The sequence below is a fragment of the Hyla sarda genome, chromosome 2 (assembly GCF_029499605.1).
Source record: "Hyla sarda isolate aHylSar1 chromosome 2, aHylSar1.hap1, whole genome shotgun sequence".
Lineage (NCBI taxonomy): Eukaryota > Metazoa > Chordata > Amphibia > Anura > Hylidae > Hyla > Hyla sarda.
The window spans coordinates 4,407,867-4,430,503 of NC_079190.1; the positions used below are offsets into that span (position 1 = coordinate 4,407,867).

Consider the following 22,637-nt stretch of genomic DNA (forward strand, 5'->3'; position numbering starts at 1 on the left):
GTGACCTCACCAGCAGAATAGTGAGTATAATACAGGATATAACTCAGGATCAGTACAGGATAAGTAATGTAATGTATGTACACAGTGACCTCACCAGCAGAATAGTGAGTACAGCTCTGGAGTATAATACAGGATATAACTCAGGATCAGTACAGGATAAGTAATGTAATGTATGTACACAGTGACCTCACCAGCAGAATAGTGAGTACAGCTCTGGAGTATAATACAGGATATAACTCAGGATCAGTACAGGATAAGTAATGTAATGTATGTACACAGTGATCTCACCAGCAGAATAGTGAGTACAGCTCTGGAGTATAATACAGGATATAACTCAGGATCAGTACAGGATAAGTAATGTAATGTATGTACACAGTGACCTAACCAGCAGAATAGTGAGTACAGCTCTGGAGAATAATACAGGATATAACTCAGGATCAGTACAGGATAAGTAATGTAATGTATGTACACAGTGACCTCACCAGCAGAATAGTGAGTACAGTTCTGGAGTATAATACAGGATATAACTCAGGATCAGTACAGGATAAGTAATGTCATGTATGTACACAGTGACCTCGCCAGCAGAATAGTGAGTATAATACAGGATATAACTCAGGATCAGTACAGGATAAGTAATGTAATGTATGTACACAGTGACCTCACCAGCAGAATAGTGAGTACAGCTCTGGAGTATAATACAGGATATAACTCAGGATCAGTACAGGATAAGTAATGTAATGTATGTACACAGTGACCTCACCAGCAGAATAGTGAGTACAGCTCTGGAGTATAATACAGGATATAACTCAGGATCAGTACAGGATAAGTAATGTATGTACACAGTGACCTCACCAGCAGAATAGTGAGTACAGCTCTGGAGTATAATACAGGATATAACTCAGGATCAGTACAGGATAAGTAATGTATGTACACAGTGACCTCACCAGCAGAATAGTGAGTACAGCTCTGGAGTATAATACAGGATAAGTAATGTAATGTATGTACACAGTGACCTCACCAGCAGAATAGTGAGTACAGCTCTGGAGTATAATACAGGATATAACTCAGGATCAGTACAGGATAAGTAATGTAATGTATGTACACAGTGATCTCACCAGCAGAATAGTGAGTACAGCTCTGGAGTATAATACAGGATATAACTCAGGATCAGTACAGGATAAGTAATGTAATGTATGTACACAGTGACCTAACCAGCAGAATAGTGAGTACAGCTCTGGAGGAGAATAATACAGGATATAACTCAGGATCAGTACAGGATAAGTAATGTAATGTATGTACACAGTGACCTCACCAGCAGAATAGTGAGTACAGCTCTGGAGTATAATACAGGATATAACTCAGGATCAGTACAGGATAGGTAATGTAATGTATGCACACAGTGATCTCACCAGCAGAATAGTGAGTACAGCTCTGGAGTATAATACAGGATATATAACTCAGGATCAGTACAGGATAAGTAATGTAATGTATGTACACAGTAACCTCACCAGCAGAATAGTGAGTACAGCTTTGGAGGAGAATAATACAGGATATAACTCAGGATCAGTACAGGATAAGTAATGTAATGTATGTACACAGTGATCTCACCAGCAGAATAGTGAGTACAGCTCTGGAGTATAATACAGGATATAACTCAGGATCAGTACAGGATAAGTAATGTAATGTATGTACACAGTGACCTAACCAGCAGAATAGTGAGTACAGCTCTGGAGGAGAATAATACAGGATATAACTCAGGATCAGTACAGGATAAGTAATGTAATGTATGTACACAGTGACCTCACCAGCAGAATAGTGAGTACAGCTCTGGAGTATAATACAGGATATAACTCAGGATCAGTACAGGATAAGTAATGTAATGTATGTACACAGTGATCTCACCAGCAGAATAGTGAGTACAGCTCTGGAGTATAATACAGGATATAACTCAGGATCAGTACAGGATAAGTAATGTAATGTATGTACACAGTGACCTCACCAGCAGAATAGTGAGTACAGCTCTGGAGTATAATACAGGATATAACTCAGGATCAGTACAGGATAAGTAATGTAATGTATGTACACAGTGACCTCACCAGCAGAATAGTGAGTACAGCTCTGGAGTATAATACAGGATATAACTCAGGATCAGTACAGGATAGGTAATGTAATGTATGCACACAGTGACCTCACCAGCAGAATAGTGAGTACAGCTCTGGAGTATAATACAGGATATAACTCAGGATCAGTACAAGATAAGTAATGTAATGTATGTACACAGTGACCCCACTATTTATAAAGATCTAGAGTATCTCACATGACATGCTCCTCTCCTACAATGTAAAGTAGTGAGTGCCCAGCATGTATAAGTGTGTAATGTTGTTAATGTTGTTCCCTCTCAAAGTAACTGAACACACAGCCATAAATATCTAAACTTTGGCAACAAAACTGAGGGCACCCCTAAGTGGAAACGTCTAAATTGGGCTCAAAAGTGTCAATAATATTTTGTGTGTCCACCATTTATTTTATCCAGTACTGCCTTCAGCCTCTTGGGCATAGAATTCATCAGATCTACATAGGTCATTGTTTCCCAAGCAGGGTGCCTACAGCTGTTGCAAAACTACAACTCCCAGCATGCCCAGACAGCCGAAGGCTGTCTGGGCATGCTGGGAGTTGCAGTTTTGCAACAGCTGGAGGCACCGTGCTTGGGAAACAATGACATAGGTTGTCACTGGAGTCCTTTTCCTCATGATGACATCACAGAGTTGGTGGATGTTAGAGACCTGGCGTTTCCCCCACCTTCCTTTTGGGGATGCCCCACAGATGCTCATTAGGGTTTAGGTCTGATGACTTGCTTGGCCATTCCATGACTTTTACCCTTGGTTTCCTTAGGAAGGCAGTGGGGGGGTCTTGGAGATGTGTTAACCTTTTAAGGACGCCGGGCGTATGCATACGCCCTGCATCCTGAGTCCTTAAGGACGTGGGGCGTATGCATACGCACATGGGAATTCCGGTCCCCGCCGCTATCCGTTTGGAGACCGGACCGGAATGCCTCCTGCAATCATTCAGCAGGCATCCCGGAACATCACCGAGGGGGGTCATGAGACCCCCCCCCCATGTCGGCAATTGCAGAAAATCGCATGTCAATTCAGTCATGCGATTTTCTGCTATTCAGGGCTGATCGGGTCTCTGGTGACCCAATCACCCGGAAAATAGGGATGATCCGAGATGTCAGGGACAGCCCCGATCATCCTGAGGGCTAGTAGCGAGGTCGCAGTGCTGCGATCTCCTCCTATCCTCTGCCATTGGTCAGAAATGATACATGGCAACCCCCCGTTCTGCCCACCCCTGGATGTCGAGGGGATCGTGGGTAGAAGATGGAGACCGGTACCTGGAGGAGAAGATGCCTGGGGACCCCGGATCGTTGCTGGAGACTGCTGGATCCTGACTCAGGTAGGGAATCCACGATTGGGGGAGGGGGGGGGGGGGCATGAAAGTGAAAGTAAAGTGAGCTTTACGGTGGCAACACTAGGAAGGCAAAACTCTAACTCCCAGCATGCCTAGACTGCCCAGGCATGCTGGGAGTTGTAGTTCTGTAACATCTGTCCCTTCAGATTTTACCATTTTCATGAATTTTTTTAAAATTGCTGCTCTACTTTGAAGTCCTCTAATTTTTTCAAAAAGCAAAAATATGTCCATTTTATGATGCCAACATAAAGCAGACATATTGTATTTGTGAATAAAAAAAACATTTGGAATATCCTTTTTCCTTACAAGTAGAGAGCTTCAAAGTTAGAAAAATGCAAAATGTTCATAAATTTCATGACATTTTGGGATTTTTCACCAAAAAGGGATGCAAGTAATGCTGAAAATTTAGCACCAAAATAAAGTAGAATATGTCACGAAAAAACTCTCTCAGAATCAGAATATTCGGTAAAAGCGTTTGAGTTATTAATTGGTCAGAACTGCGAAAAAGGGCTCAGTCCTTAAGGTGAAAAAGGGCTGCGTCCTTAACCCCTTAAGGACTCAGGGTTTTTCCGTTTTTGCACTTTCGTTTTTTCCTCCTTACCTTTTAAAAATCATAACCCTTTCAATTTTCCACCTAAAAATCCATATTATGGCTTATTTTTTGCGTCGCCAATTCTACTTTGCAGTGACATTAGTCATTTTACCCAAAAATGCACGGCGAAACGGAAAGAAAAATCATTGTGCGACAAAATCGAAAAAAAAACGCCATTTTGTAACTTTTGGGGGCTTCCGTTTCTACGCAGTGCATATTTCGGTAAAAATGACACCTTATTATTCTGTAGGTTTATACGGTTAAAATGATTCCCTACTTATATAGGTGATTTTGTCGCACTTCTGGAAAAAATCATAACTACGTGCAGGAAAATTTATACGTTTAAAAATGTCATCTTCTGACCCCTATAACGTTTTTATTTTTCCACGTACAGGGCGGTATGAGGACTCATTTTTTGCGCCATGATCTGAAGTTTTTATCGGTATGATTTTTGTTTTGATCGGACTTTTTGATCACTTTTTATTCATTTTTTTAATGGTATAAAAAGTGACCAAAATACGCTTTTTTGGACTTTGGAATTTTTTTGCGCGTACGCCATTGACCGTACAGTTTAATTAATGATATATTTTTATAGTTCGGACATTTACACATGCAGCGATACCACATATGTTTATTTTTTTACACTTTTATTTTTTTTATGGGAAAAGGGGGGTGATTCAAACTTTTATTAGGGAAGGGGTTAAATGACCATTATTAACACTTTTTTTTTATTTTTTTTTGCAGTGTTATGGGTCCCATAGGGACCTATAACACTGCACACACTGATCATTGTTATCCCATAGGGACCTATAACACTGCACACACTGATCTCTCATCCTGATCACAGGCTTGTATTAACACGCCTGTGATCAGCATTATCGGCGCTTGACTGCTCCTGCCTGGATCTCAGGCACGGAGCAGTCATTCGTCGATCAGACACCGAGGAGGCAGGTAAGGGCCCTCCCGGTGTTCGATCAGCTGTTCAGGACGCCGCGATTTCACCGCGGCGGTCCCGAACAGCCCGACTGAGCAGCCGGGATACTTTCAGTTTCACTTTAGAAGCGGCGGTCAGCTTTGACCGCCGCTTCTAAAGGGTTAATACCGCACATGGCCGCGATCGGCGATGTGTGGTATTAGCCGCGGGTCCCGGCCGTTGATGAGCGCCGGGACCGAAGCGATATGATGCAGGATCGTGGCGCGATCCCGCTTCATATCGGGGGAGACGGCACAGGACGTAAATATACGTCCTGCGTCGTTAAGGGGTTAATCATGTGTGAATTCTGCCCTGCGGCCCAGTCTCTGAGGGGAGGGGATCCTGCTCTACTTCACTATGTCCTAGTACATGTTGCCATTCATGGTTCCCTAAATGACCTGTATCCCCTACAGTCCCAGCAGCACTCATGCAGTCCCAGACCATGACATTCCACCACCATGCCTGACTGTCTTAATTTTTCTCACCCGGTTGTCACCATCTGAACCAAATAAGTTTATCTTGGTGCCATCAGACCTCAGGAGACGATTCCTGTAATCCATGTACTTACTCGCTTGTCTTCAGGCATTATCTTTAGAAGAGGCTTCCTTCTGGGACGACAGCCATAAAGGCCAATTGGATACAGTGTGTGGAGTATGGTCTGAGCACTGACAGGTTGACCCATACCCCTTTAACCTCTGCAGCAATACTGGCAGCGCTTCTACATGTATTTCGCAAAGACAACCTATGCATAAGACGCTGAGCATGTGTACTCAACTCCATTGATCGACCTAGGTGAGACCTATTTTAAGTGGAACCTGTCCTGTGAAACTGCTGTATGGTCTCCGTGCTGCAGCTCAGTTATTGTATATAATGTGAGGGGCGGACTCACTCATGGGATCTACTGTATATCTAATGTGAGGGGCGGAGTCCCTTATGGGATCTACTGTATATCTAATGTGAGGGGCGGAGTCCCTTATGGGATCTACTGTATATCTAATGTGAGGGGCGGAGTCCCTTATGGGATCTACTGTATATCTAATGTGAGGGGCGGAGTCCCTTATGGGATCTACTGTATATCTAATGTGAGGGGCGGAGTCCCTTATGGGATCTACTGTATATCTAATGTGAGGGGCGGAGTCCCTTATGGGATCTACTGTATATCTAATGTGAGGGGCGGAGTCCCTTATGGGATCTACTGTATATCTAATGTGAGGGGCGGAGTCCCTTATGGGATCTACTGTATATCTAATGTGAGGGGCGGAGTCCCTTATGGGATCTACTGTATATCTAATGTGAGGGGCGGAGTCCCTTATGGGATCTACTGTATATCTAATGTGAGGGGCGGAGTCCCTTATGGGATCTACTGTATATCTAATGTGAGGGGCGGAGTCCCTTATGGGATCTACTGTATATCTAATGTGAGGGGCGGAGTCCCTTATGGGATCTACTGTATATCTAATGTGAGGGGCGGAGTCCCTTATGGGATCTACTGTATATCTAATGTGAGGGGCGGAGTCCCTTATGGGATCTACTGTATATCTAATGTGAGGGGCGGAGTCCCTTATGGGATCTACTGTATATCTAATGTGAGGGGCGGAGTCCCTTATGGGATCTACTGTATATCTAATGTGAGGGGCGGAGTCCCTTATGGGATCTACTGTATATCTAATGTGAGGGGCGGAGTCCCTTATGGGATCTACTGTATATCTAATGTGAGGGGCGGAGTCCCTTATGGGATCTACTGTATATCTAATGTGAGGGGCGGAGTCCCTTATGGGATCTACTGTATATCTAATGTGAGGGGTGGAGTCCCTTATGGGATCTACTGTATATCTAATGTGAGGGGTGGAGTCCCTTATGGGATCTACTGTATATCTAATGTGAGGGGTGGAGTCCCTTATGGGATCTACTGTATATCTAATGTGAGGGGTGGAGTCCCTTATGGGATCTACTGTATATCTAATGTGAGGGGTGGAGTCCCTTATGGGATCTACTGTATATCTAATGTGAGGGGTGGAGTCCCTTATGGGATCTACTGTATATCTAATGTGAGGGGTGGAGTCCCTTATGGGATCTACTGTATATCTAATGTGAGGGGTGGAGTCCCTTATGGGATCTACTGTATATCTAATGTGAGGGGTGGAGTCCCTTATGGGATCTACTGTATATCTAATGTGAGGGGTGGAGTCCCTTATGGGATCTACTGTATATCTAATGTGAGGGGTGGAGTCCCTTATGGGATCTACTGTATATCTAATGTGAGGGGTGGAGTCCCTTATGGGATCTACTGTATATCTAATGTGAGGGGTGGAGTCCCTTATGGGATCTACTGTATATCTAATGTGAGGGGTGGAGTCCCTTATGGGATCTACTGTATATCTAATGTGAGGGGTGGAGTCCCTTATGGGATCTACTGTATATCTAATGTGAGGGGTGGAGTCCCTTATGGGATCTACTGTATATCTAATGTGAGGGGTGGAGTCCCTTATGGGATCTACTGTATATCTAATGTGAGGGGTGGAGTCCCTTATGGGATCTACTGTATATCTAATGTGAGGGGTGGAGTCCCTTATGGGATCTACTGTATATCTAATGTGAGGGGTGGAGTCCCTTATGGGATCTACTGTATATCTAATGTGAGGGGTGGAGTCCCTTATGGGATCTACTGTATATCTAATGTGAGGGGTGGAGTCCCTTATGGGATCTACTGTATATCTAATGTGAGGGGTGGAGTCCCTTATGGGATCTACTGTATATCTAATGTGAGGGGTGGAGTCCCTTATGGGATCTACTGTATATCTAATGTGAGGGGTGGAGTCCCTTATGGGATCTACTGTATATCTAATGTGAGGGGTGGAGTAACTTATGGGATCTACTGTATATCTAATGTGAGGGGTGGAGTAACTTATGGGATCTACTGTATATCTAATGTGAGGGGTGGAGTAACTTATGGGATCTACTGTATATCTAATGTGAGGGGTGGAGTCCCTTATGGGATCTACTGTATATATAATGTGAGGGGTGGAGTCACTTATGGGATATACTGTATATATAATGTGAGGGGTGGAGTCACCTATGGGAGATACTCTATATATAATGTGAGGGGTGGAGTCACTTATGGGATATACTGTATATATAATGTGAGGGGTGGAGTCACTTATGGGATATACTGTATATATAATGTGAGGGGTGGAGTCACTTATGGGATATACTGTATATATAATGTGAGGGGTGGACTCAGTTACGGGAGATACTTTGTTACTCTGTATATATGTTGTTCAAAAGGGGTTGAAATAGTTAATGTCTAATTGTCTCCAGGCTGCCTACAAAAATAACAGTGTAACTCCCCTTCCTCTGCTCCCTTGGAGCTCCGGTATCAGGGGGCCCTGTCCACAGCCGGTGTCTCTGCTCCCCCCACCCCTGATCTGCTGAGTGTAGAGTCTACAGCCATGGGACCTGACAGTGACGCTCACCTATCACTGGCCCAGGCAGGACACCTCTGCAGCGGTGCTGACACGTCACGTCTCCAGAGAAGGAGAGTCAGCAGGGCCGACCAGTGAAAGGGGAGCCCTGATCCGGGAGCTACGCGGGATCCGCAGAAGGTGGGGTGAAGTATTTGTTATTTTTGTAGGCAGTCTGGGGACAATCAGAAAGTAACAATGGATAACCCCTTTTATAAGACTTCAGAGGTGGACAAGTGCTGTAAGATCGTGAATAAACATTAGAGAACCCTTTCCTAAATCATCGCCACGGATATATATACACACACACGAAAAAAATATATATTATACACACACACACACACATACAGTGACCCCCCGACCTACGATGGCCCCGACATGCGATCATTTCAACATACGATGCTTTTGTATGTCGGGGCCATCGCAAAAAACGGCTATCCTGCAGCGCAGATTGCTTCAGCTGCCCCCGGATAGCCGTTTACGGTGCCCCGTGTGGTCCGCTGACGATCACTTACCTGTCCTCGGGGCTCCGGCGCGTCCTCTTCGTGATCCCCTCCATGGCCGGCGCTCTCCATCGTCGCCATGCGCACGCCGTCCCATCATCCAATAGGAGCGGCGTGCGTAGTGACGTGATGGCGGCGACGGAGAGCGAGGATGCCGGGGAAGCAGAGGCCTTGCCGGAGCGTCGGGGACACCCCGGGGACGCGGCGACGGCGACATCCCGGGCAGTGGTGACTAGCGGTGACGGTCCGGAGCGGCGGGGACAGGTGAGTATAACCTCCAATACCAGTGGTCTTCAACCTGCGGACCTCCAGATGTTGCAAAACTACAACTCCCAGCATGCCCGGACAGCCAACGGCTGTCCGGGCATGCTGGGTGTTGTAATTTTACAACATCTGGAGTTCCACAGGTTGTAGACCACTGTCCTATACTTTACATTGCACGGATGCCTCAACATACGATGGTTTCAACAAACGATGGTCCATTTGGAACGGATTACCATCGTAGACCTCTGTATATATATTCCATCAATCTTACTCTGTAAGAACTTCAATCTCTCTTCCAGAGGTTGTTGCAGTATCCGGGCGGCTTCATCAATATTTCCGTTCCTGTAATAATTGTAACAGACAAAACGTTACCCATATATACATGTACATCCTGCAGCAGAGCAATGCATAGGGAGAACAACAACTCCCATCATGGACGATTTATTGTGGGCCTATTAAAATGGTACTCCGCCCCTAGACATCTCATCTCCTATACAAAAGAATAGGTGATAAGATGTCACTGGGACCCCCTCACGATCTCGGCGGCAGCACCCGTCATCCGGTGCAGGAAGCGAACTTTGCTCCGTGCCAGATGAATAGCGATGCAGCGCCGGAGGCTCGTGACGTCATGCCCCCTCTCAATGCAAGTCTATGGAAGGGGATGTGATGGCCACCACACCCCCTCCCATAGACTTGCATTGAGGGGGCGTGGCCATGACATCACGAGCCTCCTGTGCCGCCCTTCTAAACGAATGCCAGGTGCTGCAGGGAGATCGCGGGATAGGGGATAAGATATCTAGGGGCGGAGTACCCCTTTTACCCCTTAAGGACCAAGTCCATTTTGACCTTAAAGGACTGGGCCAATTTTATTTTTGCATTTTCGTTTTTTCCTCTTAGTCTTCTAAAAATCGTAACTCTTAGATTTTCATCCACAGACTAGTAAGAGCTTGTTTTTTGCACGCCCAGTTGTCCTGCGTAATGACATCACTCATTTTACCATAAAATGTATGGCGCAATCAACAAAATACTAAGTGTGGGGAAATTAAGAAGAAAACCGCAATTTTGCAAATTTTGGAAGGTTTCGTTTTCACGCCGTACAATTTATGGTAAAAATGACGTGTGGTCTTTACTTTCTGGGTCAATATGATTAAAATGATATGCATGATTATATACTTTATTATTTTTGCGCTAAAACAAAAAAAAAAATATATTTTTTTTTAAATCGCAAACTTTTTAACCAAATTTGTATGTTTAAAATCCTATTTTAACTACCTATAACTTTAATTTTTCTGTATAAGCGGCGGTATGAGGGCTCATTTTTTCACCATGATCTTTTCTATTCACATTTGCGTATATAAAATTTATTAAAAAAATTCTTAATAAAAATTTTACAAAAGCAGCAATTTTGCACTTTTTTTTTGTTTACATTCACCGTACAGGATCAACAATATATTTTAAATAGTTCTGATATTTATGCACGCGACAACAACAAATGTGTATTTTAAAAAAAATTATATATAAATATATATATATTTTTTTATTATTTTTTTTACACACTTTATGGGGGTAAAATGGGGGGGCATTTTAAATTTTTATTGGGGCGCTGTGGGCGATCCGATCATCCATCTTTCTGACCGCACTCCCGCAGATGCCGTGATCTGTATTGATCACGGCATCTGGGGGGGGGGGGGGGGGGTTAATGGCAGGATGTAGGCCATTACAAGCGGGTCCCCTGGCTGCGATCAGCAGCCGGGACCCGCCGCGCATGATACGAGCATCGCTCTGATGCTCGCGGTCATGGACAGGACGTAAACATACGTCCTGGTACGCTAAGTACGTCCTTGGTCATTAAGGAGTTAAGGCCTTTTTCCAGTTAAGAAAATCAAGCTTAATTACAGTAAATGAAACTTTCTAACATGTGTTAAAAAAAATGTCAAGATCTTTGCTTGCTGTCAGTGAGAAGACACACAAATTGTTTACATCCAGAAGCTACAAACCCCATTCCGACCTTACACACTTACAATTATGGGTTACTATCTAAACAATGCCTTTCTCCTGTGCTTACAGTTTGTTACAATGTATCAGTGCAGGTAATATGTAGCAGTCAGGAGTCCAGGATGTTCAACTCACAGAGGATTGTGGAAATTATATCTGATAGATTTGCTTATTGAGAGATGGAGGTTGCAGTATCCAGTATTTTTGAACCAGCGTACATCCAGCAGTTGCAAAACTACAATTCCCAGCATGCCCGGACAGCCGACGGCTGTCCGGGCAAGCTGGGAGTTGTAGTTTTGCAAAAGCTGGAGGCAGAATAGTTGGGAAACACTGGGATAAGAATTGAAACACACAATTAAGAACACAAAGGGTTCACATAATTATATGAAACCAGCCGCCAGCATGTCCTTACACAGCGCCCCCTAAAGGTAGGGGCTCAGCATTGCTACTTACAGCTTTGTGATGATTTTGATAAAGATGTTCAGATCCTGCATCTGTGAGAGCCGCTCGATTGGCTCATCCACCTTCAGGCTGTTCACCTGGGGGGAGATACGAAGAATCAGAGGAGCCGCAGGTATCCAGGATGTATATGATAGGACAGGGTTTCCTAACCAGTGTGCCTCCAGCTGTTACAAAACTACAACTCTCAGCCTTTGGCTGTCTCCGGGCATGCTGGGGGTTGTAGTTCTGTATCAGTAACTGTATCTGTAAGCACTTTATTTAAAAAATATAAAAATAAATAGGTATTGGGACTTCCCCAATTTTAGAGATGAGCAAAATTACAGTAAATTCGATTCGTCACGAACTTCTCGGCTCGGCAGTTGATGACTTATCCTGCATAAATTAGTTCAGCTTTCCGGTGCTCCGGTGGGCTGGAAAAGGTGGATACAGACCTAGGAAAGTCTACTAGGACTGTATCCACCTTTTCCAGCCCACGGGAGCACCTGAAAACTGAACTAATTTATGCAGGAAAAGTCATCAACTGCCGAGCCGAGAAGTTCGTGACGAATCGAATTTACTGTAATTTTGCTCATCTCTGCCCAATTTATTTATATTTAGTTTATTTATATTTAAAATTTAATATAAATTAAATATAAATGAAATTAATAAATATATATATATATATATATATATATATATATATATATATATATATATATACATACATACACACACACACATATAATCAGTCTACTATGATAATTATATACCACCACCACCAGTCCTTACCCATGTAAGCAGCGACTCCATTAAGGTCCCGTGTAGCGACATGGTAACAGTCAGCCCGAGTCACAGCGCACGTAATCTCCTGCGGGAAGAGAAGCGGCCGTCAGGTCATAGAGATCAGCGTCAGAGGAATAGAAGATTACTTAACATACGAACAAGGTGAAGCTGCTGCTCATAGTGTGTGACCTCTCCTGAAACACACTGTACTTCTGCTGACCCTGCCCCATCCACAGTATGACCTCTCCTGAAACACACTGTACTGCTGCTGACCCTGCCCCATCCACAGTATGACCTCTCCTGACACACTGTACTGCTGCTGACCCTGCTCCATCCACAGTATGACCTCTCCTGAAACACACTGTACTTCTGCTGACCCTGCCCCATCCACAGTATGACCTCTCCTGAAACACACTGTACTGCTGCTGACCCTGCCCCATCCACAGTATGACCTCTCCTGAAACACACTGTACTGCTGCTGACCCTGCCCCATCCACAGTATGACCTCTCCTGAAACACACTGTACTGCTGCTGACCCTGCCCCATCCACAGTATGACCTCTCCTGACACACTGTACTGCTGCTGACCCTGCTCCATCCACAGTATGATCTCTCCTGAAACACTCTGTACTGCTGCTGACCCTGCCCCATCCACAGTATGATCTCTCCTGAAACACACTGTACTGCTGCTGACCCTGCCCCATCCACAGTATGACCTCTCCTGAAACACTCTGTACTGCTGCTGACCCTGCCCCATCCACAGTATGATCTCTCCTGAAACACACTGTACTGCTGCTGACCCTGCCCCATCCACAGTATGACCTCTCCTGAAACACACTGTACTGCTGCTGACCCTGCTCCATCCACAGTATGACCTCTCCTGAAACACACTGTACTGCTGCTGTCCCTGCCCCATCCACAGTATGACCTCTCCTGAAACACACTGTACTTCTGCTGACCCTGCCCCATCCACAGTATGACCTCTCCTGAAACACACTGTACTGCTGCTGACCCTGCTCCATCCACAGTATGACCTCTCCTGACACACTGTACTGCTGCTGACCCTGCCCCATCCACAGTATGACCTCTCCTGACACACTGTACTGCTGCTGACCCTGCCCCATCCACAGTATGACCTCTCCTGAAACACACTGTACTGCTGCTGACCCTGCTCCATCCACAGTATGACCTCTCCTGAAACACACTGTACTGCTGCTGACCCTGCTCCATCCACAGTATGACCTCTCCTGAAACACTCTGTACTGCTGCTGTCCCTGCTCCATCCACAGTATGACCTCTCCTGAAACACTCTGTACTGCTGCTGTCCCTGCTCCATCCACATTATGACCTCTCCTGAAACACTCTGTACTGCTGCTGACCCTGCCCCATCCACAGTATGACCTCTCCTGACACACTGTACTGCTGCTGACCCTGCTCCATCCACAGTATGACCTCTCCTGACACACTGTACTGCTGCTGTCCCTGCTCCATCCACAGTATGACCTCTCCTGAAACACTCTGTACTGCTGCTGTCCCTGCTCCATCCACAGTATGACCTCTCCTGAAACACACTGTACTGCTGCTGACCCTGCTCCAACCACAGTATGACCTCTCCTGACACACTGTACTGCTGCTGACCCTGCTCCATCCACAGTATGACCTCTCCTGAAACACACTGTACTGCTGCTGTCCCTGCTCCATCCACAGTATGACCTCTCCTGAAACACACTGTACTGCTGCTGTCCCTGCCCCATCCACAGTATGACCTTTCCTGAAACACTCTGTACTGCTGCTGACCCTGCTCCAACCACAGTATGACCTCTCCTGAAACACACTGTACTGCTGCTGACCCTGCCCCAACCACAGTATGACCTCTCCTGAAAAACACTGTACTGCTGCTGACCCTGCTCCATCCACAGTATGACCTCTCCTGACACACTGTACTGCTGCTGACCCTGCTCAAATCCACAGTATGACCTCTCCTGAAAAACACTGTACTGCTGCTGACCTTGCTCCATCCACAGTATGACCTCTCCTGAAACACTCTGTACTGCTGCTGACCCTGCCCCAACCACAGTATGACCTCTCCTGAAAAACACTGTACTGCTGCTGACCTTGCTCCATCCACAGTATGACCTCTCCTGACACACTGTACTGCTGCTGACCCTGCTCCATCCACAGTATGATCTCTCCTGAAACACTCTGTACTGCTGCTGACCCTGCTCCAACCACAGTATGACCTCTCCTGAAACACACTGTACTGCTGCTGACCCTGCTCCATCCACAGTATGACCTCTCCTGAAACACTCTGTACTGCTGCTGACCCTGCTCCATCCACAGAATGACCTCTCCTGAAACACACTGTACTGCTGCTGACCCTGCTCCATCCACAGTATGACCTCTCCTGACACACTGTACTGCTGCTGTCCCTGCTCCATCCACAGTATGACCTCTCCTGAAACACTCTGTACTGCTGCTGACCCTGCTCCAACCACAGTATGACCTCTCCTGAAACACTCTGTACTGCTGCTGCCCCTGCTCCATCCACAGTATGACCTCTCCTGACACACTGTACTGCTGCTGACCCTGCCCCATCCACAGTATGACCTCTCCTGAAACACACTGTACTGCTGCTGTCCCTGCTCCATCCACAGTATGACCTCTCCTGAAACACTCTGTACTGCTGCTGCCCCTGCTCCATCCACAGTATGACCTCTCCTGAAACACACTGTACTGCTGCTGACCCTGCCCCATCCACAGTATGACCTCTCCTGAAACACACTGTACTGCTGCTGTCCCTGCTCCATCCACAGTATGACCGCTCCTGAAACACACTGTACTGCTGCTGACCCTGCTCCATCCACAGTATGACCTCTCCTGAAACACACTGTACTGCTGCTGTCCCTGCTCCATCCACAGTAGGGTTTTATGAACTGCCCCTTTTTGTGAAAAGGCATAAAGCCACAGAAAAGTCTCAAACTACACCAGCCCAGACTTCGTTTAGCTTTATGGTGTATGTGAGAAATTTCAGAAAAATGTGACCTGCACAAAATTTATCAAATGCTCTGTGACCATTCCAAAGATACCTTTCATCAAAAAAAAAAAAAAAAAAAATGTATGCAGAATAACTTTCCAATAGCATGTTATTAAAAAATATGCTTCTTCCTATTTAATTTTCCCACTAGGTCTCCCTACCAGTCCTGGCCGCAAGCCCTTTTTATAATTTTCAGACTCATGCTGGAGTCCTAAATCTCAGACTGCAGCCGGGACACAGACAAGCTCAGCTGGCAGCTCTAAATCTTCTCTATGTTTACAACTCCATGTGCAGAGAGAAGAAAGATCGGAGCTCATATAGTATAATGAATGAGGGCATGCAGTAAGGCAGAGTCAGGAGTATGCCCTGCTGTGCTATGAGCACAGTGCTGGCTCCTGCCTGTATGTCTAATTGACAGGCAGGGAGCAGTGCTGAGCGTGTCTGTGTCCCAGCTGCAGTGTGAGATTTAGGACTCCAGCATTAGTCTGAAATCTATAAAAAGGTCTTGCAGCCAGGACTGGTAGGGAGACCTCTAGTGGTCATTTTTTTTTTTAAGTGGAAAATTAAATAAAATAAAAAGCATATTTTTTATTAACATGGAACTGTAAAGTTATTCTGCATAAATTAATCTATAATATATCAAAAAAGTTATTTTGATGAAAGGTACCCTTGGTGCTCCTACACATTACCAAAAACACGAAAAAAGGTGCAGAAAAATGCTTCACTTACACCTACAATGGATAAATGCTTCACTTACACCTACAAAGAAAAATGTTTCACTTACACCTACAATGGATAAATGCTTCACTTACACCTACAATGATAAATCCCGCCCACCGTGCTGCTGCTGACCCTACTCCAATAACTGAGTGACCTCTCTGTAAGCACAGTGTTTGGAGCAGGGTCAGCAGCTGCAGAGTGTGATCTCTCCTGAAACACTCTGTGCTGCTTTGCACCCTACCATCTCTCAGTCCCATATACATATGAACATGTTCTGTTCAAATTTATTTTTCTGCCAATTCAAACAGCACTTCACCCTGAACAAGCGACACCCAAAATACCAAAGATAAAAAAGCTCCACCCACATAGTGCTCAATACCCCAGCCCATGGTGACTCGTACATATACACGTTTATATAATGCACCACAGCGCTTTCTCCTATCATGGAAGGAGCTAATTATAGTGTTATTCCAAGGGGGGGGGGGGATTACAGGTGCCACACTAGGGGGGAGCGGGATGGTCTGGGGAACCACCGGCGCCACACTAGGGGGGAGCGGGATGGTCTGGGGAACCACCGGCGCCACACTAGGGGGGAGCGGGATGGTCTGGGGAACCACCATCGCCACACTAGGGGGGAGCGGGATGGTCTGGGGAACTAAAGGTGCCACACTCGGGGCCGAACCGCATGCGCCACACTAGGGTGGGGTCAACCACAGGCGCCACACTAGGGGGAGCGTTAAAACCGCAGGCGGAACACTGGGAGGTGGGGGCAAGCGCAGGCGCCACACTGGGAGGGGGGTGGGGGGCAAGCGCAGGCGCCACACTGGGAGGGGGGTGGGGGGCAAGCGCAGGCACCACACTGGGAGGGGGGTGGGGGGCAAGCGCAGGCGCCACACTGGGAGGGGCCTAACTGCAGAGATGGGGAAGAGAAGAGGTGACATCACTGCTGCGGTCCGTCCCCAGCTGACCCGACATTCTTCCAATGGCGGCTTTGTACCTGGACGCTGCTGAAGTCAGATCAGCCCCTGTACGTCTCTTTCTGCCAGCAGGCTGCAGGGACCCATATGATCCTCCACATCACCGTCCACATCCTTACATGGAGCCGGTGCGGAGGTGCTGATCATCACCTCCACCGTCCCCTCCGAGGACACCCCATAGATTATGATATCAGATTATACAAGCCCCGCCCCCACTGCGGCGACATGATAAACATGGCGGAACTGTGAGGCAAACCGCGGTGCAAACGTTTCATAACCTCCCGACAAACACTTTCCAGGAGATAAAAGGCCAATAAGGGAGATGGGAGAACGCGACAAAGTCCAAACGAGGAGCGCGCAAAACAATAACACTTTCACTGCCGGGACGGCTCCACAGTATAAAGGTAACGCACGGGGCCGGGGTGCGTCCACTCTTAGGTCAATACATCCACCAGTGTCAAATCATCAAGTTCCATTCTTCACCATTTTCAAAACCTCTGCTTGCAGCCAGTGACCTAGTCTAAGGCTGGGTCCACACTACGTTTTGTCCCATACGGGAGCGCATACGGCAGGAGGGAGCTAAAACCTCGCGCTCCCGTATGTGACCGTATGCGCTCCCGTATGCCATTCACTTCAATGAGCCGACCGGAGTGAAACGTTCGGTCCGGTCGGCTCATTTTTGCGCCGTATGCGCTTTTACAACCGGACCTAAAACCGTGGTTGACCACGGTTTTAGGTCCGGTTGTAAAAGCGCATACGGCGCAAAAATGAGCCGAACGGACCGAACGTTTCACTCCGGTCGGCTCATTGAAGTGAATGGCATACGGGAGCGCATACGGTCACATACGGGAGCGCGAGGTTTTAGCTCCCCCCTGCCGTATGCGCTCCCGTATGGGACAAAACGTAGTGTGAACCCAGCCTTACTCACAGCTGAGGGTTTGTTACAATGCCTGTGGTCTAGACCATGGTTTCCCATCCGGTATGTTTCCTGCTGTTGCAAAACTGCAACTCCCAGCATGCCCAGGCATGCTGGGAGTTGTAGTTTTGCAACAGCTGGAGGCACCCTGACAACTGGCTTATTTTTACAGGAAAGTTTCCATTCAATGACAGCAAGAAGTTTTACAGCGGTAAGGAGCAGACAATTTCGTAACAAGTGGCATTACATGACGTGGTTATATAACACCCCCTCATGCACATGATCACATGTTACACAAATCACACTGGGGTTAAAAGTTGCACAATTTGTTTCTTAAATTTTTTTTTTTTTTTTTTTAAAGAGCAAGAAGTGAACTCTGGAATCTGATTGGCTGTTATAGGCAAAATTGATGAGTGGTCAGAAGCCTGCCCCCTAGTGTCCACCACCTGATGAGTAATAGAAGCCTGCCCCCTAGTGTCCACCACCTGAGGAGTAGATAGAAGCCTGCCCCCTAGTGTCCTCACCTGAGGTGTAGATAGAAGCCTGCCCCCTAGTGTCCTCACCTGATGAGTAATAGAAGCCTGCCCCCTAGTGTCCACCACCTGAGGAGTAGATAGAAGCCTGCCCCCTAGTGTCCTCACCTGATGAGTAATAGAAGCCTGCCCCCTAGTGTCCACCACCTGATGAGTAATAGAAGCCTGCCCCCTAGTGTCCACCACCTGAGGAGTAGATAGAAGCCTGCCCCCTAGTGTCCACCACCTGAGGAGTAGATAGAAGCCTGCCCCCTAGTGTCCACCACCTGAGGAGTAGATAGAAGCCTGCCCCCTAGTGTCCACCACCTGAGGAGTAGATAGAAGCCTGCCCCCTAGTGTCCACCACCTGAGGAGTAGATAGAAGCCTGCCCCCTAGTGTCCACCACCTGAGGAGTAGATAGAAGCCTGCCCCCTAGTGTCCACCACCTGAGGAGTAGATAGAAGCCTGCCCCCTAGTGTCCACCACCTGAGGAGTAGATAGAAGCCTGCCCCCTAGTGTCCACCACCTGAGGAGTAGATAGAAGCCTGCCCCCTAGTGTCCACCACCTGAGGAGTAGATAGAAGCCTGCCCCCTAGTGTCCTCACCTGATGAGTAATAGAAGCCTGCCCCCTAGTGTCCACCACCTGATGAGAAGATAGAAGCCTGCCCCCTAGTGTCCTCACCTGATGAGAAGATAGAAGCCTGCCCCCTAGTGTCCTCACCTGATGAGTAATAGAAGCCTGCCCCCTAGTGTCCACCACCTGATGAGAAGATAGAAGCCTGCCCCCTAGTGTCCTCACCTGATGAGAAGATAGAAGCCTGCCCCCTAGTGTCCACCACCTGATGAGTAATAGAAGCCTGCCCCCTAGTGTCCTCACCTGATGAGAAGATAGAAGCCTGCCCCCTAGTGTCCACCACCTGCGCCCCCTAGCTTCCCCACCAGCACCCCCTAGTGTCCCCACCTGATGAATGGCCGAGAATGCGCCCCCTAGTGTCCTCACCTGCGCCCCCACCAGCACCCCCTAGCGTCCCCACCTGATGAATAGCAGAGAGTGCTCCCCCTAGTGTCCCCACCTGATGAATAGCTGAGAATGCGCCCCCTAGTGTCCTCACCTGCACCCCCTAGCATCCCCACCTGTGCCCCCCCTAGTATCCCAACCTGATGAATAACACAGAGTGCTCCCCCTAGTGTCCTCACCTGATGAATAGCCGAGAATGCGCCCCCTAGTGTCCTCACCTGCGCCTCCACCAGCACCCCCTAGCATCCCCACCTGCGCCCCCGAGTGCTCCCACTTGCGCCCCCACCTGATGAGTAGCTGAGAGTGCGCCCCCTGGCATCCTCACCTGCCTCCCCTCCTTATGCCCCACACATCAGTAAGCGCAGGGCGATGCCATCCTACAGAGCAGGTGGCACGATGTCCCAGCATTAACCCTGTATTCCCCAGCAGAACATCTTCCACAACAAACAAACACAAGCAGAGGAACAATTGCTGCAAACAACTCACTCGGAGGCTGTGACTAGTGAGATGGCCCTCCTGCGCCCCCCCTGACCGTGGTGGAGGGAGGAGGTAATAAACTTTATAAAGTTCAGTCCACTTCACAGGGCAGAGGTGCAGCCCTGGACACGGCGGGAGCCCCGCAGGAGCCCCACAGCAGCTTCCATGGCAGACCAGCTTGTATTTGCATGCCAATTCCCAGCATGCTCCGGGGCGTGACACAGCTGTGATGTGGACGGGAGGAGGAGCGGCAGCAGGGTTAGGCTGCGGCAGGACGGATGTGCTCATGTGTGGCTGCACCGGATTAACCCTTCACGAACAGCCTTCAACCCGGAGTCATATTTTCACTTTATCCAGAGCAGTGTTTCCAAGCTGTGGCCTCCAGCTGTTGCAAAACTACAACTCCCAGCATGCCCGGACAGCCGAAGGCTGTCCGGGCATGCTGGGAGTTGTAGTTTTGCAACAGCTTGGAAACCACTTCCGAGATCCCGAGACAACAAGCGCCGATGCTACCATCAAATAAAGTTTACCACCCAGCTTTCCCGAGACCCTGAACACTCTATAGGTCTGTTATGTGCACAGATAATGGGTCTTTTCTAAGGATATCCGATTCATTTTTAATATCTGCATCCTCGCCTTTTAACCCCTTCCCACCCTAGGACGTATAATTACATCAGGGGGCGGGAATACGTTGACGTGACAGGACGTAATTAATGTGAATTAACCCCCTTAATCCCTATTAAAAAGTTAGAATTTTCCCATTTAAAAAAAAAATAAATAAAATGATGTAAACAAAAATAAAACATATGTGGTATCGCCGCGTGCGTAAAAGTCCGAACTATTAAAATATGACATTAATGAATTAATGAAGGGCGTAAAAGAAAATAGCCAGAAAGTCCAGAATTTTGGTCACTTTATCAGAATTTTTTTTTTTGTAAAAAGCGATTAAAAAAAAAGTCCCATGACGACAAAGATGGTACAGATAAAAAAACCTATATAAATTGGGTATCGAAATCATATTGACCTACAATAAATAAATAAATATAATGTATCTTTTTACAGAAAAGTGCGCTGCGTACAAACTTTTGCGGCATAAATTTCTTGGGGCTTCACCATAGATTTGGTGGAAAAAAAAAAAAAAAGATTTACCGAAAAATCTCTTAAAGGATCCATTGGGGGGGGGACACAGACCATGGCTTCTCGCCTCCTAGTGACAGCAGCATAGACCCATGGTCTGTGTCCCCCCCAATGGAGCCGATAGAGAAATGAGCATAGTCAGTACTGACCACGGCGTCTGTAGGATCGACAGGGGGGAGGTGGTTCCCCTGTCCCCCATCGGTGACCCCCGCAGTGCGATCACAAAGTCCCAATGGTTGTTATGACAACAAGAAGCCAGAGGATAGCTGTCAGTGTAAGGCGGCATTCACATCACGATTTCTCCATCCGACCTGAGTACACGATTTTTATAACTTAAAATCGTATGAAATCGTATATAAAGTCGGATCCATTGACCTCCATTAAAAAAAAAAAACGGATCCATTACACACATCCGATTTGATCCGCATCCGATTTGATCCGCATCCGATTTGATCCGCATCCGATTTCACACGATTTGTGTTCGGGTCTGAAATCGGGGTTGACCACGATTTCAGACCTGAACAATAATCGTGTGAAATCGGATGCGGATCAAACCGGATGTGTGTAATGGATCCGATTTTTTTTTTAATGGAGGTCAATGGATCCGACTTTATATACGATTTCATACGATTTTAAGTTATAAAAATCGTGTACTCAGGTCGGATGGAGAAATTGTGATGTGAATGCCGCCTAATACAATACTAGACAGTTTACTATAAAGTGGAAACGTACAAAAATAAAATAAATGAAAAAAATAACCAAATAAATGCCCATTTCCCAATAAAACCCGGTATTACTATCACAAAAAAGACAAAAACAACCCTATACATATTAGGTACTGCCACGTACTTAACTTTTACAATGAAACAATTAGAGATGAGCGAACTTACAGTAAATTCGATTCGTCACGAACTTCTCGGCTCAGCAGTTGATGGCTTTTCCTGCATAAATTAGTTCAGCTTTCCGGTGATCCGGTGGGCTGGAAAAGGTGGATACAGTCCTAGCAAAGAGTCTCCTAGGACTGTATCCACCTTTTCCAGCCCACCGGAGCACCTGAAGGCTGAACTAATTTACGCAGGATAAGTCATCAACTGCCGAGCCGAGAAGTTCGTGACGAATCGAATTTACTGTATGTTCGCTCATCTCTAGAAACAATCAATTTATCCTGTACAGTGAATGGATAAAAATGTATCGCTAAATGGTATCAATACAAAGTACAGCTAATCCTGCAAAAAAATATAAAGACCTCACACAAAGGCACTGGACAAATAAAAATAAAAGTTATGGTTGTCAGAACATGGCAACAACAAAAACAAAGGAAAAATAAATACATGTTGTCATGAATAAGGTCAAAACAGGTCTGGT

At 46.7% G+C, this 22,637-nt stretch overlaps 1 protein-coding gene across 1 annotated transcript in view; it reads right to left on the reverse strand.

Annotated features, from left to right (window-relative positions):
• Positions 1 to 22,637, reverse strand: part of NUMA1 (nuclear mitotic apparatus protein 1) — a 100,495-nt gene that overhangs the window by 56,869 nt on the left and 20,989 nt on the right. Inside the window, 3 exon segments of the mRNA XM_056561059.1 lie at positions 9,533 to 9,603; positions 11,710 to 11,795; positions 12,487 to 12,565. Of these exon segments, the coding sequence (XP_056417034.1) occupies positions 9,533 to 9,603; positions 11,710 to 11,795; positions 12,487 to 12,528 (199 nt within the window). The 5' untranslated portion in view covers positions 12,529 to 12,565.